Below are 19,353 nucleotides of genomic sequence, written 5' to 3'. Positions count from 1 at the left end.
ATAAAATGTGAAAAATGTCAATCAATGTTGCCCAAAGCTAAAAATGATGTCTATATTTTGTTTTTTCAGTTTTCTGTCATAAAGGAGTAAAAAAAACAGATCGGATTCACATTTAACAGGCTGAAATTAGAAATTTTGAATTTCTTTTTCTTGAAAAATGACTAAATCCAATTAATCATTATCACATGAGTTGGTGATTAATTCGATATTTGACAAGAAAATGAATAATCATTGCAACTCTAAGTGGGACACAGATGTTCATTATTTTATGGCAAATATATTTTAACTAAAAACAGGTGTTTTTTTCTTTCTGGTTTGTTTACCATCATGTACAGTTTTCATTTTCTCCCTGCGTATCCTCCCCCTTATTTTTACTTTACTGTAAAGACTTAATCAGTCTTATGTGTACTTTATCCACTTTATCACTGTCAAAGCTTTACAAAATAAATGTAAAATACAAACAGATGTATGTATATTTGACCAATTTAAAAAGTTTTACTACATTTTGTTCCTGAGTCCACCTTCTACTGGGATAATCCTGATTTTTTTTTTTAAGATAAAAGGTAACCCAGCCCTGCTTATAAGTTTTAAACAACACGCAATTAAAGTTTTATCCAAATCAAAACCAAGACTGGATTATAAACTCAAATGCGATTGCACAATCCTTTTCCAAGATTTGATCCAATCTAATAGCCAAAATACGGCCAAATTAACAACAACTTTATTGCAACAAAAAAATTCTGTGACTTTTCCCAAAACTTTGAATGATTTTTACGATTAACATGACTTTTTCAGGTCTGGAAAATGTGATTGTAAAATTCCATGACTTTTTAGGTTTTCCATGACCATGGGAACCCTGGGACGCTTTAAAATCTTTGTTGAGGACTCAAAATAAAAGAGAAATGTGTCATATCTGCTAAAAAAAAAAAAAAACCCTAGGTTAAAACTTGCCTGAGGAAACCCATACCTAACTGGACCCCTGTGAGTTTATCAGGTCCCAACAGATATCTCTTGTACCTATAAATAGTTTATAATAAAGCAACATTTCACACCGGAAAATCTGCAGCTTCTCAAGTAAAGCCTAAGGAGAGGTAAGTCTCTGTTCTCTGTCTCTTGTCAAGATGAATTAAGAATTAATAGCTCAATCATTTATGATCCAGGTGTCCATTCATCTGGGAGTCTGGTGCTCACTCACTCTTGATTAATTGTCATGTTAGCATTTTGATCTGCGCTCTCAGTTGTCAAGAGCCAGTTTCTGTCTTCCCCCCAGGATGTAAGGTAAAGTGATATGAACAGAGGAGACTGATCCCAGCTGCAGCAGCTAAATCAAACGACGGCCAGGACTACAATACATCAAAGGGCACACTGAGCTTTTGCCTTACTGCACTATGGACTTTTTATACCTTATATAACATCTAATGGGAAGGATGAACATGTCTTGGCACATTTCAGGAGCGCTAATATTGTCTATGGGCATAATTTTGCACTGGCAGAATGTATTCAGTGATTCGTTAAAGAGGTGTAAATCTCAAGTTTCATTGCAATATAATATTGTACTGATTCTTTGGACAACAATACAATATTTGCTCAATCACAAAGTCTGCCATGATGCGATTTCCATTATTTTCAATTCAGGGGCCTGCGATCAATATGAGACGTTATCAGTAAATATGCTCATTGTTTTTTTCTTGGCTGCTAACCGTTGTCTGCATGCAATATTAAAGATGACAATATGTATTGATGTTTTCATTTTGCATCAATGACACTGTTAATCGTTCAACCTACTGAATCCGATTATCGATCCAGATCGATGTATTGTTGCACCCCTTATATGTTATGTATATCGTATGATGCATTTGCATTTAATTTACAAAATATTCCACACTAAATGTGCTTTTTCTGCAAATAAATGTATAACAACATATCATTTGTTGAATATGATGTTACAGATGTTGTTCCCAAAGGTCAGACATGAACATGCTCAAATATAAAACAACATAAAATTCCACTAACTAGCTTTTCAGAGCTTTCACCTGTGTCTTCTTCAGTGAAGTAACTAGTAAGTGGACCATTGAGCTTAGATGATACTGTGTTCAATATGGCCATGAAAAAAAAAAACATTTAAGCGTGTAATTTATAGGGGTGGGAATCACTAGAGGCCCAGCAATACAACACTATCACAATACTTTATTCAAGATACAATATTATGGAGACTTAAATCGTTTTGCTATATGGTGAGTATTGCAACAGCATATATTGCAATTTATTACCTTTTTTCAAAAGTAAATTAAGTCCCAAAAAGGAAAAATTGGTCAATATCTGTTTTATCTTACTCTGTTTCATTATTGGTAGTATTATTAGTCATTAGTACTGCAGCAAGTTGTATCTAGTGGACTGAAAAAGATTGATTTTTTTTGTTCTTGTAGGCTACAAAAGTGTCATTTGTATTTGCAACATTAATAAGTCATATGATCTGGAAAATAAATAAATAACATATCAATAAAGAAATGGTAGGTACCTGTAAATGTTGCATTCCAGCAGAGGGCTGTTTTGTTTCTTTTTTATTTATCTATGTAATATATATATATATATATATATATATATATATATATATATATATATTGCTACACTATACTTGATGTATTGTATTTTATTTTATTTTCATATATTTTCCATTAATGTTAACCTTGTGGTGAAGTTTGTTTTGGTTGGTCTCGTCTTTTGTTAAATACTACCAAAATCTATTTTAATAATTAGTGTTGCATTCATTGCTTGCAGATGCAGGTGCAAATGTTTTAATAGAAACCAAAGTATTATTTATGTAGTGCATAACCCAAACATTTTCCATGATAAATAGTCAAAACAGTAAATGAGTAAAAGAAAATAAAAGCGTGCATTGACATTTTTATGAAAATGTGTCTGTCTCTATAAGTTTGCCTGATAATGGGCTACCAACTGGAGGTCATACCAAACTTTGTGCACCATTCATCACGTCTTCTTGTGAGCAAAACAAACAGCTAGAGCACAATACGGTGCATGCATGAGAGCGGGGGGTGCCAAGCACATGTATGCCCCATCACCCACACAAACACTTCGCATTATGAAGACGCTCTGCGCTCATAACAAACCTGCAAACACTTGAAATACGTGGTTATTAAAGGTGTTCAGAAACTGTGCAGGACTTAGCATCCACAACCGTACAAATGCTAACTTTCCGTGGCTCGTGCAACAAGAGCCCGTAAACTTTAAAGCTACTCACCATTTCAGCACACGGCGGGTGAAAAGGCGTCTGGCCTTTCAGGAAACATGTTTTTATTCAGTCGGTTTGTCCGGTGTGAAGGATGTATCCGTGGTACGCCGCTCTCTGCTTATCTTGCTGGAAAAAAAACACCACATCCATTTATTTTTTTCCCCTTTCTCTGGAAATTTACGAGGAAAAGGATTTCGCTATGTGGATAAAAGACGGACGGCGCATGCGCAATGTGCAGCCATCCTCGGATGCTCTCTTCCAGTGTCACTAAAAACAGATATACTCACATCCAAACCTTAACTAAAATACAAATTACTGAGCTTTGTGACATTAACGTTCATTGTTTTTTATAACTTGAGAAGCCCGTTTCTATGCTCACTGCTATTATGCAAACAGCAGTGGTCCAGCACTTAAAACGTATTCAATTCAACTTTATTTGTTTAACACTTTTCATACAAACATGCAGCCTTAAATGCTTCACAGTGGTGGAATTTAGCTATGTACATTTACTCAACTGCACTTGTACTTGAGGTACTTGTACTTTACTTGAGTATTTGCTTTATGCTTTTACTTCCCCACATTTCAGAGGGAATATTGTTATTTCTGTTTCACTATATTTATCTGACAGCTTAAGTTCCTTAACAGATTAAGATTTTTGCATAAAAAAACACAAGAGTTTATAAAATGTGTTTTTTATAGGTGCGATTATCAAAGAGTTTTTACAAGTACAGCTGCAACAATTAGTTGATTAATCGATATGTCAATTCAAAGAAAAATAACAGCCAACTATTAACGATTTCAGGTTTTGGTGGGTAGTATTTTTGAGCTTGTTTATAATTTTAATTTAAAAAAATAATGTTTTTGCTTCTGTTTTTAAGTTTGGGGTGGGTTTTTTGTATAATTTAGATTTTTTGGAAATTTATCTTCTTTTTTTCAATAATTTTGAGTTTGGGTGTTTGTTTTCTATTTTTCTAATAATGTTGAGGGTTTTTTTTATATGTGACTGCTTCTTTTTTAAAAAATATTTCCTGATTATACTTACTTTTACTTCAGAACCACTTTAAATGCAGGACTCTTACTTACAGATTACTTATACTCTTACTAACAGAGTATTTTCAAAGGTTGGTATTGGTACTATTACTTAAGTAAAGGACCTGAATACTTCTTCTACCACTGGTGCTTCCCATAACAAAATTGAAACGACACAGACAAAAAGGTAATAATTAAAGAATAACATACACAACAATAGGTAAAGGAAATTACAACAATAAGAAAACAAAATATAAATATAATATACTAATCAATTTAAAAAGTCTATAGAGTAAAATAATATAAACACCAGGGAAAAAATAAAGTATAATAATATAGAATAAAATAAATAAGACTTAAAATCTAGGTTGCAATATTACTCCAAATTAAAAGCCAGATTAAAAACTTACATTACAGGAACATTAGTATTATAGAAGTAATGATATGAAAATCCAAAACCCCATAAAATGCATGAAATTGTCACTATATAAACAGTATAGGAATATTATAAGCAACGCAGACATTATAATAGCCTATATATTTTTTAAAAAATAATAATTTGCAAATATAATCATGATCATAAATAAACTATGGTTAAAAAAAATGCTGCACAGGCTCTATAATTATGGTGTACCAAAGTGCTGCTTGTCTAAGTGTCGTTGCTCTACCACAGCAGAACAAGGCTCACATGCATATTCCAATATTGTCAATGTATTTATTAAGATAGCCTGGAAAAGTAATGAAATTTCACAATCACATTTTCCAGGCCTGGAAAAGTCATGGAAATAGTACAAATTATTAGGAAAAGTCAAGGAACGTTGTTGTAATTAAATTGTTCTATTCATATTCTGTGAATAATCTTCCATGTAATGTAACTTTTTTTTAAAATATTGTCCATGAAAATTTGTGGGAACCCTGGTCAATGATAAATATATAATATACTAGGAAATGAGTTTCTTTTTTTCTGAGGGGGCAAGACCCCCCTGCAGATTTGGCCCCCCAAATGTTGACTCCATGGCTACAGCCTTGATTATAAGTGAACCTCAAGAAGATGAAATAGGATAAAGAGAGCTAATGTGATGTATAAAAGACATTTTTGCTTTATATATTTTTATTTACATACTTCTCACATACTGGTATTTAGCCTACAAAACAGTTCTATTTTAATTGTTTCTTGTTTCTATTGTCTTTTTTCCCACTTTGTTGAACCTTTTTTGGGGTGTAGGCCTATGTCCATTTCTATCTTCCTGTAAATTGTTCTTGGATCAGTGTATAAGCATTTAGTGCAACCTAAAACTGGAGTAAAATTCCTCATAGAGTATGTGTACTTGTGTACATACTTGGCCAATAAAGCTGATTCTGATTTGCCAAACCATTTTTAATCTAAATTTGTTTATCTATCTTAATACATGTGTGAAGCCCTAAATGCACAATAAGATATATTTAAACAACAAAAAAAGATATATATAAAATATATATATATTGCAATATATATTGCACACAGTTTATATTGTGTTATTATTTTTAATCCTGAATATTGAGTGTTTTCACAGTGTTACATGTTAATGTTTGAATTGGTTCATTATCTGTTTTATAAGCTCATCAGCCCCTCCATATCTTCCATTTCATTATAGTATTCAGTAGACTGTATTACACCATGGGAAAGCCTAACAATTAGTGTAAGCCAAATAGCTGAAACAATTAATCCAAGGATGGGGAATCAGGCTGCACAAGCCCAAATAACAAGTCGCAAACAAAGAGCTGTGCTCCTTGTAAACACGCACCCAGGCGCCTCATTACCACCAGAATGGATGATGAGCTGTCAGGTAACAACTCTTGAGGACGCATGTCAGTTTCCTTTAATGTTCTCAGCTACTGCACAAATCAACCCCAGCATCTGGCTTTTTTTTAATGCATTGGAAATGTGCACAATCAAGAACACACCCGGGTCAAATGACTGTGCAGCAGACACCGGTATTTATCGCCTCAGGCTCCGATCATTGATGAAAACACAACACCGGGGTGAACGCGCTAATTTCAGCTCCTTAACCGGCGAGCTGCAATGACTCGCCGCCACTAATTACTGACCCGCGTGCACGCGCTAATTTTGGTGGGCAAGGGGTATTGTTAAACATGAAAGGGGGTGGGTGAGGATATATAAGACACCCCTAATCTCCCAGTAGAGGAATTTGTCACTAACCTGCCCACACCATGGCTTCAGTGGGAGCTCTGGCTGTTGCGCTGCACGCATCTCTGCTGGTGCTCCTGGCTCAGGGGAGCCACAGGAGCAGGGATGGAGTTTATATGAAGTCGCGTTTTTCCTTCATGGAGAGGTCAAACGGGCACTACCACCTGCCTACTTATATGATGCATCTGTACAGGAATTTCAAGTCCAACTTTTCAAGGCCCTTGGATGCTATGAAGCAAGATGCCGCAAAGCAAGCAGACACTGTGAAGAGTGTGATGGCTAAAAGTAAGATCTGGTTATTATTACTATTAATTTTTTTTTTAACTTTTATGCTGGCATTGTATGGATCATGAATGAGCAGTGGCAACAAGATTTGTATTTGTGATGGGTTTTTTTTTTTAGCTGTGGTTAAATGCAGTCCTCCCTTTTACCATTTAAAGACCCCCTGAAATGTTAGTTTTTGGGGTCTTTTTGAGGCTCAAGTGTTGTCCTGTCAAAGCCAGACGAGCTCAGAGGGTTTCAATCCACATCCCGCTCAGAGGCTGAATAACCATGCAGGGATCAGCGTGTGAAAAGGCCGGTTTTCTGTCTAATACTCAAAGCAAACCTCTTTTTTCTTTAATAGGTGATGTTGATTAGGTATCTCGCCAGACATCCCCCTACACAAATCTCTTGTTAAGTCAAATCAACAACTTCCCTCAGTTCTTTTTTTTTCACACTTCGCTTGATTAGATTAGAGCTCAGGATTTAATGTTCTCAGCTACTTGTTAACAAGGCTGTAGCCATGTATTCAACACTTGGTGGGGTGGGGTTGGGGCAAACCTGCTGGGGGACTCTAGGAATTTAAAAGGAGAAAACAGAATAAAAGTTTGAAATGCGTTGCTGATTAACAGCATATGACATGACTGATTGGTTAGCATTTGCAAATCAAATTTTTTTCCCCACTGAAAACCTTTTTGTACACTCAACGCAATAACTCTTATTAGCAAAATATAATTTCCAAAGTTACAGTTTCAGTGCAAAATTATGTATAGTTTCTTTAAATCTATTTAAATTTTTGAGCAATAATTTAGGAGGGATACTTTGAGCACATTGAACTATTGGGGAGATGCATTTATGTAAGATCACAGTATGGAGGCACATAAAAGACAAAACTATTTTAAATTTAACTACTGAATACTTGATTTTATAATTGAAAACACCACTAAAGTTTTTTAAATCTAAATACAGGGCATTTGTTCTGGATTCACCTTTAAAATTAAAATATGAAATTGTGTGATTTGCAGAGATAAGTTATTCATTTATTTATTTACTTCTTTATTTTCAATGTCCACAAAAATGAAATCCCCAAATTTAAAAATAAATATGACAAATAGATTCAAGTCCATCAGAATCTAGAAAATTAAATTTCTAGTTGGGGAAAAAAATCGAATAGAACATGAATCCCATTCGATTAGTGGAAAACTGTTGTTTTTCAACATTTGAAATTCTAACGGTTGAGTTTGTGGATTTGAATTTGAGTCTTTTTTTTTTTTTTTAATTTAGCTTTAAAAATTGCAAAGTTTTAGTATCAAAGAGGTGAATTCAGAACAAATAAATTCATTTTTTTTAATTAATGCAATGTTATGAATTCAGCTGTATTCAAATATAAGTTTTATGTCATTGTTGAAATTAAAATACTTTTGTCGCTTATGTGCTTCCACAACACAGCGGCATTTTTCTGTGATGGACTGATCAACCACCTGCCAACCAACATGATGCATATCTCTACAGGAATTTCAAGTCTCTTGCCAGACATCCCCCTATACAAATCTGTTGTTAACTTAAAGCTACTCCCCTTAGTTGTTTTTTCACACTTGGCTTGATTAGATTAGAGCTCGGGATTTAGTGGCACAAGCAGCCAACAGAGGAAAGCCCTCCCTGCTGCTGAATCTAATTTCGCATCACTTCCAGGTGTTAGAGTTATTACCTAGGCCTATTTGTTTGACTGAGGATATGCAGAAGCCAGGAGAGGCAGAGGTGTGTAAAATGATTGGTTTTGGCTCTGTCGTTGGTTTGAGTGGCTAAATAATAGCGAGGATGGTTTGCACTTTTTGATCATCAGTCTAAATAGGCCAATGCACCGGACAATACACAAGTTAAGTGTATAGAGTGTTTTAAGCCTTTGAACCACACCTGTTCATTGAATCACAAAGAGCCCCATTACAGATGAAGGCGCAGCACATGTTGTCCCACTCTGGAGCGATGACTTGATTATTTTTGTTAAGAAGCTACTTTGATTTGCTGAAATCTTCATCAACACAAGCATTAATCATGAGGATGTGCTGCAAGTTGTCAAAGGGAATTTTCCTGTGCATTTCTCCCTTCAACTTTTGCAAAATGAGATGTGATTAGCCCTTACATAATAACCCTCAAATTGCAGTTATCATACACAAATAGTTAATTTTAGTTGGGTACTTGAATTTAAGGATACATAGTAATTGAATATTTGCTGATATCTGTAGACTAAAATTTACATGCATCAAAAAAAACGTCCAACATAGACAGCAAAATTTTACATGACAACAAAGATATGAATTGTGATAAAGTAAATCTTTAACTGGGAAACTAATTATGAAAAAGGGTGAATGTTTTTGCCAAATTAAGTGAATTAAATAACAGAAAAATGAAGGTAGTCGGTTTATCACATTAATGCCAAAATTTGTTTAAAGCAACAGTTTACACTAAAATCAAATATATAAATTTTTCCTTCTTACCTCGTACTAAGGCTATTTATCAATTGTTTTGGTGTGAGTTGCCGAGTGTTGTCGGCCTTCTCTTCAATATAATCAAAAAAGATGGCACTCAGCTTCTGCATGGAAGCTTAATTTAAATGTTGCATTTAACAGCAGCATTAATTTAAGTAATAATTCAAGTTTTCATAAGCTAAGGCTATACCTGACTCAGAATTATGCCAGTCTAATCAGATTCAGCCAGCAGATATCAACAAAATCCAGATTGCTGTGAGGGGTAATTTCATAATTTCACCACTTCCAAACAGAGAGAGAAGGTAATGTTATCTCAGAGCCTTACACTGCACAGTCTCTTCCTCCTCTGTGCCGCTGCATCGTGTCTACTTAAGAGTAGCGTGACAGCCAAGAGCGTTCGCTCCCCAGCACCAATACGTCCCCAGGATAACACTGCACAGCACACTGAGGAGCAAAAGAAAAAAAAAAAAGGCATTTTGAATTGAAGTAATCTGAATTGACTGATGATTCAAATCTCTCACTCTCAGGGAGAATCCCTACTTATAACATTACATGTTGGTTTGGTGGATTTTGCTTCTCCAGGAAAGCTTACTGGCACGTCCAGTTGTGTGTTTTAATATTGATGTGGTTTTAGCATAATTCCCACTAATGATAAGCTGTCTGATAATGCTAATCTTCCTTTTTTCACTACATTAGGTTTGACGTACAGACAGAGACGCTGGATTGCGACCTTTGACCTCCATGCCCAGCTGGCTGACAAACAGATCCAGGCAGCGGAGCTGAGAATCAGGCTTCCTCGGACAACGAGTGCTTCCAACATCACTGTGGAGGTCTATCACCAGCATGGTCAGGCGTGCCATACGCACAAGAACTGCCAGGAACAGCAGCTGGTGGGGCTGCTCACTGAATCGTCGTTGGTCACATCATCACAGAGCTGGAAAGTGTTCAACATGACAAAACCTCTCTTGAGCTGGCTCAGACAAAAATCGGTGACAGCCAAAATACGACACAAAAGAGTGTCGAGGAGAAGAGGAGCGGTAAAGACAAAGAGTGGCCTGTCGCTTCCTGATCAGCCTGTCTATGTGGCGAGCCTCAGAAGGGAGCAGGACGTGAGGGACCGGGCGTTGCTGGTGGTCTTCTCACAAACTGGCTCTGATGAAAACTCAAAGGTCAAAGCGAGCTTACTTCACACAGCTGAGCAATCCAAGTTCTTGTCCCCCGCTGAAATCAAAAAGGCCCGCTGGCCAAAGAGGCGCAGGAGCAAACGGGGCCAGAGAGAACAAACAGTGAGAAGCCCGCAGGCGTCCAAAAAAGGGAGTGAAAAATCTCTCTGTCGCAGAGTCGACCTGCAGGTAGACTTTAATCAAATTGGCTGGGGATCCTGGATCATCTTCCCTAAAAGATATAACGCCTTTCGCTGTGAAGGTTCCTGCCCTGGTCCGCTGGGAGAAGATCTGAACCCAACAAATCATGCTTACATGCAGGTGAGTGCTGCAGATTATCCACTGGTGAATGAAGTATTCAGATCCTTTGCTTGAGTAAAAGTACATATACCTGTAAAAGCTACTAAAACTAAAACTAATTAAAAGTAAGTAAGTTTAATCAGGAAGTAATACTGAAAGTATTGAAAGTAAAAGTACCCAATGCAGAATTTAAAAAAACAAAACAAAAAAACAAGCACCCCAAAACTTCAATTGATAAAAAACAGAAAAAAATACCCCAATCCCACTCAAAATTATTTTAAAAAAACACCTAAAAGATTAAATTATATATAAAAAAAAAATATATATTTTAAATAAATAGAATAAAACACTCCAAAGCTGAAAATTATTTTAAAAAAATACAAACACACACACAACCAATATCATTTTTAAAAATGGACTCATTATCTTTGATTCAGCAGTGTGCTGCTTGTGTTGACATTTGCCCCATTTGGGACACAAAATGGGAAATACCGGAGCATCCAAAAATAAAAACGAACAACGGCATTTGTAATTATCACTGATTAAAGTGAACTGGTTAAAGTGAAAGTAGGCAACTTTATATATTAATGATACACATGATGAAAAAATACATTGTGCAGAATAATATAGTGGCATGTAAACATTATTTATTCATTAGGAAATGGGATAAACACATTTTTTTCCCTACCTTTACACACGCGATCACACGTCATTTACCAACATGGTTCCCGACAATGGAGATGGTTCCCAGCGCCGGAGGTGGCCCTTAGCCTGGAGCTATGCAGCAGGACCCTATGGATTTGGAAGGCCACATTTAGACACATTTACAGTCAATCTGACAAGACATGGATGCAGCATAATGCTTGAAACTGCAGGAGGAAACATAGAAACTAACAGTGTCAACATTTATGCTAGTGATTGGGGTTGAAATATGATTACTCAGCAATGCAAATAATCATTAGTTGCATTCCTAAAAAGAGATTCAAACAATGATAGCTGCTCTCAGAAACCCTTGTTGGCATAAACTATCAAACTGAATATCAACAGTGTTTGTCTTTCTTACTATCTTTGTTTACAGGAGTTACGCATTTTAAAACTGGAATTATCTATCTAAATCCATCTGTTGTGTTTCTTCCTTTTCCAGAGTTTACTGAAACATTATCACCCTGACAGGGTGACAGCACCCTGCTGCGCCCCCACCAAAATGAGCCCATTAAGCATGCTGTACTACGAGAACGGAGAAATGCTCCTTCGACATCACGAAGACATGATTGTGGATGAATGCGGCTGCCAGTGACAGCTACAACCACCTCCAACACTGACCTGCGCTGCTGAGCCCCGTCAACATAATAAAAAAAGGCTGTGCAGGAGCAGCCAGTATCTGAAAAACACTTAGCTGAAGGAAAAAGCTCTTTGATATTTTTCACTGTGCACTGTAAGATTATAGCTGATCTATGTGCAGAGGTTGGATTTTAATGTGTGATGCGAGCTCTGGTTTGTACGGAGAACATTATTATTTAAGGATGTGCTGAGATACAAACTCAACAATAGCATCCAGCCTTCCAGCTGTGTGCAGATGTCACGATGTACAACTTTATTTCCCTTATCAATTTAATTGATGCTAACTTGAAATACTAATGTTGTTGAATATTCCAGCACTGTTTTTATTTTACATTACCATTTGTGTAACTGTAAATTAATGTATATTTATTGTAAATATTAAAAAGATTGTATTTATGTACATTTTGCACAAAGATTATGTGTTTTGCCATGTTTTATTACTTTTCTCGGCATGTGAGAACAGGAAAATTATATAATTGCTGACCTATATCTATACTAAAACAACAGTCTGAGAAATGTATATTCTTGTTGACTCATTGTTTGATCAAATATTTACTCATTTAAATATCAGAGTATGTCATTTACACAGTTGTTGTAGAGATGCTTGTTTTTAGACATTTGATGTTTTAAAACTGAAGAGAAAAACTATTTCTCAGAGGTCCAGTATGTAGGGTTTACCTATTGGCAGAAATGGAATATAGCTTTCAAAACTAGGTTTTCATTCATTTTTTATTACCTAAAAAATAATAATTTTGTGTTTGTTACCTTAGAATGAGTCATTTATCCCCACGAACTGAGTAGTTTTTAAATTCACCATGTCGTTCTACTTCTCCTAAATGAACAGATCAAACACTGGCTCTATATAGGCCCATTTGCGTTCTTTGCTTATTTTTTCCTTTTTTTTTTTTTGCATTTTTACGTTTTTATGTTAAGCCACCATAGTGCTCCTAGATGTTTCAGTTGGCTGCAATCTGCAACCTTACCACTAGATGCCACTATTGGGCCCCAAAAGCTTTGTCATAGACTAACATTGTGAAAGAGACATTGGTAAATCAGTGGATACATTTTTTTGAGCATCAAAACCCCTGCAAAATAACTTGTTTCACTTTCGGGATTTGATCCATTTAGTCCGATAACATTTCAAAAGTCTAAAAGAGCCTCATCATTAAATCATTTTATCCTCATTCAAGTTGGTGGAGCACTTAAGCAGAAGTAGTCACTCATTTGGCCAACGATGCAGAAGATCTAGATATTTTCACACCTGGGCAGTCAAAATTTTTTGGTCTCATGCGCTACTAAGCAATCCATTTCTCTTTACACATCCATGGGTATCCCCGAACTCAGAGCACAGCTTTCTCATTGCTACCTGGTTTGGTTTGTGCTGTCATACTTTCAAAAATGTCCACAAAATACAATACCTGTCCTCACTCAGGTCACTGGCATATTTACCTGGCACTACTATGTGTGACACAAAATACACCAAAAGAGGTGGACTTTTCTGGTTTTAGAGTGTTTCAGTCATTCACAGTGAGTCACGGACACATCAAAAAACAGCAGTGTATGGGAGAGGAATATCCAGCAAATACTGTAAAGTGGCAGTTAGTCGTTTGTAACAATGGTAAACTATTCATCTGAGGCCAGAGAGCTCATTGTGTTCAAATCCTTTGAAAATACACTGACTAACCAGGATTTTGCCAGAGTCCTGACCATGGCAGTGGTCAAACTGGGAATAGTTGACCAGGACTCAGAGGTAAGACAACATTTACCTTCCTAATGCAAATAAGTATATGGAAAAACTCTAAATTCAAAAAATATTTAGAGATATTCAAAGCAGAGAGGCATAGCCTCAAAAAAAAAGTCTTTATGTTTTTTTCATATGTTTTTAAAGTCCAGCCTCAGCACAAAAGATAACATTTTTTTAGAGCAGGACTCGGACATGAAACTTTTGAATATGGTGACAAAATTAACATGTTGTTACCCTATGGTGGAAAGTAAGTAGTACTTGAGTATTTTCTTTAAATGTAACTTTATACTTCTATTCTACTACATCTAAGAGGGAAATATTATACCTTTTACTTCAGCCTATATTTAGCCTATCTGACAGCTGTAGTTACTTTAAAAGTAAGGATTTTTTTTGCACATAAAACTTACAAAGAGCTTCAAAAAATATGATGCGTTGTTTTTATATACAGTCTATGTTTCGGACATTGATTTGAGTGAAAATACTAACTTACTTTTGACTTGCAAAACAATAATTTGGTCCCACTTCTGATACTACTGTTAAACCCTTTAAACCTGAGCAACTTGTTGTTTTTTTGTTTTTGTTTTTTTAAACATTGGGAGAGGGCTATGAGCAATTTGAAAAGAAATTACTCAACATTAACATGAAATTTGTAAAACAAAAAAAATAAATAAATAAAAAAAGAAAGAAAATGACCTGAAAATTAGCACAATATATATATTTATATATTATATTATATTATTATATATATTATATATTTAAAGAACAAGAATAAAATAAAAAGGAATGACTTGAAAAAAGTGCTAATATACAAACGTATTTCTGTAGCATAATTTTAAACGTGTAAATATTATTATATTTTCTGAAAATTTCCCCTATTGTTAATACATTTCTAATAATTTCATTTCTCATTTTAAAAAGCAATCAAACATAATTTTCCTGTCATCTTTTCCTGATTTTTTTTTTGGTTTGTTTTTTCAAAGAAACCAATATTTTTTCACGTTTCAGAGGTTTTAATGCTTGTAAAAGGCGTCTAAACGCAGCACAAGAAAACTGATGATGGTCCATGTTTTAAAGGGTAAATCAGTAAAATGACTGAATTGTTTTTTTGTCACTTAAATGAAGCTACCTGGTCTGCAACCTGAAGGCGCAGGACTGACGCTCATGAATTCATGTTTCCCAGCTGTCTGTTTGTAGCTAGTATCCTAGCATATGTCTTACTTAGCCTACTAACTGTCGCTAAGCAACAACGACTTTTACAAAGTCTGTGTTAAAGTTACGTTACCTTGAGGTGTTGTCAATCTTACGTTTCTAATGAATAGCGCAACATTCAGGTGAAGTTTCCTCTCCAGAGCTAAAAATACACACTCACCAAATTAGACTGTGGTTGAGCTGCTAGCGTTGGCTAACAGGAGCGGCTGTTTGTTACGGAGTTTTTTTTGGGTAAGTGGCTTCCTGGTGTAGTTTTAATCACACAGCAAACCAATAATGGCATTATGTGGCTCCACAGGCTGTTTTTGTATTAGCTTACTAATGTAGGTGCAGTTGTAGATTTAAGCTTTTTTTAAATTGACCCATATTTCTCATTACACTGCAACAGGATGGTGATAAAAAGTCCGGTGTTAGTGGTTGGCATTACCCAGCGCCACGTTTTTTTAAACGTTAGTTAAACTTGTAATAACTAACATGAAGGCGCATTTTAGTTACTCTTGTTTTACATTAACTTACTAATACTTACGTATTTTATGTTTATGTTTCTTCGTTACATTTGTATAAGTGCAATGACGAGCAGATACTAAGTACATTTACTAAAGTACAGTTTTGTACATTACCTAAATATGTTGCATTTTATGTTACTTTCTACTTGAACTCCATTACATTTTAAAATCAAATATTGTACTTTTACTCCACTGTATATATCTGACAGATTTACATTATCAATACAATACAACATATAGATCAACAATTACGTTATGATGTATTATTACATATTAAGATACCCAGCAGCAGTGTTGAGGAGTATTTACATGTAAGTAGTTACAGTAATCAGATTACAAAATAAATGTAGTTGTAACAAGTCACCGGTACTGAAAAAATATGTAATTAGTTACTTTAAAGTTACAAATCAAAATGTTAGTGATTACAAAGAGTTTACATGTGGAAAAAAATATATTTTCAGTAAAAAGTTTATATGTTGAATAAAACATTCATTTTGTTGCTTTACATCTTTTTGCTGTGCAGAAATGTCATCTTTTGGACAATTTTTGGACAACGCAGGTTAGCAAAGCCATTGAGACAAATTTAAGCGCAACATTAATACACGTATGTTTTTAGATCTTTTCAGATTTATTGCCCTGTTTAAAACATTTGTTAGAAAATTAATGAAATGTAATAAGTTACATTACTTTGATAAAGTAATTAAAATAGCTACATAATTTATTTTATTTTTAACAGGATAACTAATAATCTGTAACCCATTACATTTCAAACGTAACCTTCCCAAAACAGATAGTTAAGTACATTTTTTTTTACATTGCATGAGTATTTTCCATCTTATGCTACTTTTTACGTGTCATCTCCTACCGTTTGTAGACAAATATTGTACTTTTTCCTCCAATACATGTATCTGACAATATAAGTTATTAGTTACACTGTAAATTTAAAACATCAATGCAAAATATAAATCGACAGAGATATTATGGTATGTTATTATTGATTAAAATACCCACTAGTATTAGCTCTTCTTTATCAGCTGCAACATTAAAGTGATCACCATTAATCAATAACTAGAATTCAGTAATGTAGTATACATTGTTTTGAAATGGGTCATTCTGCATACTTGTACTTTTGGTACTTTGGTACTTTACTACTTTGGTATGTTTTGATCCTGATATGGTTCTGCTTTTACTTCTAACAGAGTGTTTTTACACTGTAGTATTATAACTTTCACTTGAACAAAAGCTGTGAATTGTTCTTTCACCTCTGCTTGTATTAAGAGTATAATGGAGTACTGCAAAGTATAAAAATCCCCAACATTTTGGGAACTGTCGTTACTTATTGTTCTTTTCAATAGATTTATTTGGTTGAGGACGTTCTTTTTTTCATTACATTTGCTAATGATCTCCAAGTTGATTTCTTTCATGCTTTCATCATCTCTAATTGTAGGGGTATTTTGTGTTTACTTTTACTTAACTTTTAAAAACCGTGAAAATTGGAATACAGCCTTGTAGTGGGGTACTTTTGCATTGTTGTATTACATAAGTGAATAATGTCAGTAGCTCCAGTAGACCCAGAATAAAGGACGTATTTCCTTTTGTTGTTAATAGAAACCAATGCATCAGTGATAAATGGACAAAAAAAATACATTTGTGATCCTCTTACAAAATGATGTGTTTAGTATAACCAAAGCCTAAGAACAAACACAGCACAAACTAAATTTTGACTCAGTGTGGCAAGTGTGTTAACTGCATGACACATGGATACATTTTTAACAATATACTGTCATTAAAAGTAGCCAGTTATCATTTGGCTGTCATACTTTTCATGCATAAAAGTAGATTTAAATGTAATGTTTCCCTTAGGAGCGGTTACAGCAGAAAAATGGCAGAGGCAGTCGCAAATGTGGCCCGGAGGGTTAATGCAACCGTAGAGGAGGGAAAAGATACACTGGGTAAGACTCCCATCACACATCTTTCACTGTCTCTCACTCACTCTTTCTGCTGTTTGAATGAACCGCCCTGATTTCACATTCTGGTTGTTGTTATGTCTGATTTTCACCAGCAGGCGGCGACAGAAACTTACATTTGTCTGCTCAAATAACATTAAATCTCATAGTGTGTGTGTTAATTCTAGATATTTAACATTCCCCTGCTGTGTTAATGCCTCATAATCTCATAATCCTGCTCTTCTTCTCCTCTGCAGACCTGTCAAACTGCAAGCTCATTTCTTTCCCAGACGGCGTGTTCAAGGTCTTGAGGAGTGTCTCAGAAAACATACGCGTTATCACACTGGCTGACAATGAGATGAAGGCCATTTCCAGCAAGTTTTTTTCAACCTTCACTCAGTTGAGAGGTAGTGATTAATACCACAGCAAATATTTTATCCATGCAATCAGTACTCAAGAAAATAATGTCGTATGTTCACAAATGTTGACAGAATGACTTTATACTGTGAAAGGAGAACAGTGAAGCAACCCCTCTTTAACGTGTATGTTGAAATATTACATATATATTTCAGAGCTGGACCTTCGAGGAAATGTTCTCACCAAACTGCCTGACACTGTGGGAGAAATGGGGCATTTGACCTGCATCAATCTGGCTAATAACAGCTTCTCCATCTTCCCTGATAAGCTCACTGAGATAGCAACGCTGGAGAGGATTAACCTGGAGGGAAACAGCATCGCTGGTAATAATAATAATAATATATGAACCCTCTGAAACCTGGAAACGGGCTTGATTTCTCTCAAAGAAAAAGAAGACAACAAGCAATTTAAGAAGAAATGACCCAAAAACTAGTAAGACAACAACAAAACGCAAGAAAACTATATAAAAAAAAAAAATGAAACAAAGTGCTTAAAATTTATAGTAATATTATTCTGAAAAATAAACATCTAATTACGATAATTAGAAATATAGATTTCTGGTCATTCTTCTCTAAGCTTTTTTAAAAAATACTTTTTTTAAATCTACTAAATTCTTGCAATTTGTGGGACATTTCTTTGCCAAGTTGCCCATTGCCTTTTCCCCCCATGTTTTCAAAAGAAATCAAACCAATTAGCTCATTTCGATCAAAGATTTAAATACTTGTGAAAGGTGTCTGAACGCACCACAAGATAAGTGATGTCAATCCATGCTCTCCAAAATTAAGGCATGCGGACCGCCATCTGCTATAGATAATACACTGACTATGTATAAGTACCTCATACAACCCCACCCAAATAAAAAATGAACACTCACTTGAGGGGCTGAATATTCTTACACGGTTTTGTTTGAGTTGAAGTTAACTGTTTTTTTTTTTAACCCACAGAAATCCCGGTTGAGAAGTTGTCCGACATGCCGGCACTTAAGTGGCTGAACGTGAAGTCAAACCCTTTGGACTCGAACACTCAGTCTGCTCTGCAATCTACCCAAAGTTTCCAAACAGAGTGCTAACGTGTCGTATATTTTATTTACCCACATATGGACTGCATGCTGTGTGCCTTTAACCACTTCAGGTGGATGCTTTGGTGTGCCTGAGGGCTGAGGAAACATAATACTTGAAGATATTGAACTTAATATGTCGCATCGGGTTTACAGGAAAACTGAGGTGTGTAATTAAAGATGGTATCCTCAACTGAGTCGATCAGTCCTGCTGGCGACCACACCCTGTGGCCTCTAGTTTTTTTCCTCTTTGTTTGAACTACAAAAAAAAAAAGCCGAAGTTGCTGTTCGGAGATGAAATCAGTCAATCTTTTTACATCATTTGATATGTTTTTGTCTCAGTTGAGACAAAAGTCATAAATAATGACTTATTTATTACTTTTGATAGTATATAAAATAGGTTTTTCAATTAAAATAAGGTGTTGGAAACTATATTGTCTGGTGTCGTTATTGTTC

At 35.2% G+C, this 19,353-nt stretch overlaps 3 protein-coding genes and 1 long non-coding RNA gene across 6 annotated transcripts in view; 2 read left to right on the top strand and 2 right to left on the bottom strand.

The window, feature by feature from the left end:
* Positions 1 to 3,487, bottom strand: part of pald1a (phosphatase domain containing paladin 1a) — a 75,924-nt gene extending 72,437 nt beyond the window's left edge. Inside the window, exon 1 of the mRNA XM_042507525.2 lies at positions 3,260 to 3,487. The gene's annotated coding sequence lies outside the window, so the exon portion shown is untranslated. The remainder of the gene's footprint in view (positions 1 to 3,259) is intronic.
* A 2,289-nt stretch (positions 3,488 to 5,776) lies between these two features.
* The window catches only part of LOC148186318 (uncharacterized), a 24,617-nt gene continuing 11,040 nt past the window's right edge, over positions 5,777 to 19,353 (bottom strand). Inside the window, exons 4-5 of the long non-coding RNA XR_015775020.1 lie at positions 11,366 to 11,469; positions 5,777 to 9,658 (exon numbers count right to left, since the gene is read on the bottom strand). This is a non-coding gene — a long non-coding RNA (uncharacterized LOC148186318). The remainder of the gene's footprint in view (positions 9,659 to 11,365; positions 11,470 to 19,353) is intronic.
* ndr2 (nodal-related 2) lies at positions 6,491 to 12,498 on the top strand. Its single transcript, XM_042507528.2, has 3 exons — positions 6,491 to 6,752; positions 9,911 to 10,698; positions 11,822 to 12,498. Exons 1-3 carry the CDS (start codon positions 6,491 to 6,493, stop codon positions 11,972 to 11,974), a joined length of 1,203 nt encoding a protein of 400 aa, XP_042363462.1. The 3' UTR covers positions 11,975 to 12,498.
* On the top strand, positions 13,744 to 19,329 carry lrrc20 (leucine rich repeat containing 20). 3 transcript variants are annotated; one of them, XM_088070378.1, is made up of 5 exons: positions 13,744 to 13,768; positions 17,341 to 17,429; positions 17,681 to 17,830; positions 17,996 to 18,163; positions 18,785 to 19,329. In XM_088070378.1, the coding sequence occupies exons 2-5, from the start codon at positions 17,360 to 17,362 to the stop codon at positions 18,907 to 18,909; spliced, it is 513 nt and encodes a 170-aa protein (XP_087926504.1). In that variant the 5' UTR covers positions 13,744 to 13,768; positions 17,341 to 17,359; the 3' UTR covers positions 18,910 to 19,329. The 3 variants fall into 3 exon arrangements, with proteins under 3 accessions (XP_087926504.1, XP_087926503.1, XP_087926502.1); XM_088070377.1 differs by lacking the exon at positions 13,744 to 13,768 and adding an exon at positions 14,899 to 15,202 and having other exon boundaries at positions 17,344 to 17,429; XM_088070376.1 differs by lacking the exon at positions 13,744 to 13,768 and adding an exon at positions 14,900 to 15,202.

Source organism: Plectropomus leopardus, chromosome 19, assembly GCF_026936395.1.
Source record: "Plectropomus leopardus strain MGB_pleo_1.0 chromosome 19, ASM2693639v1, whole genome shotgun sequence".
NCBI lineage: Eukaryota > Metazoa > Chordata > Actinopteri > Perciformes > Serranidae > Plectropomus > Plectropomus leopardus.
The sequence above is the reverse complement of the archived record's forward strand: the minus strand, read 5'-3'. Positions and strand labels throughout refer to the sequence as shown.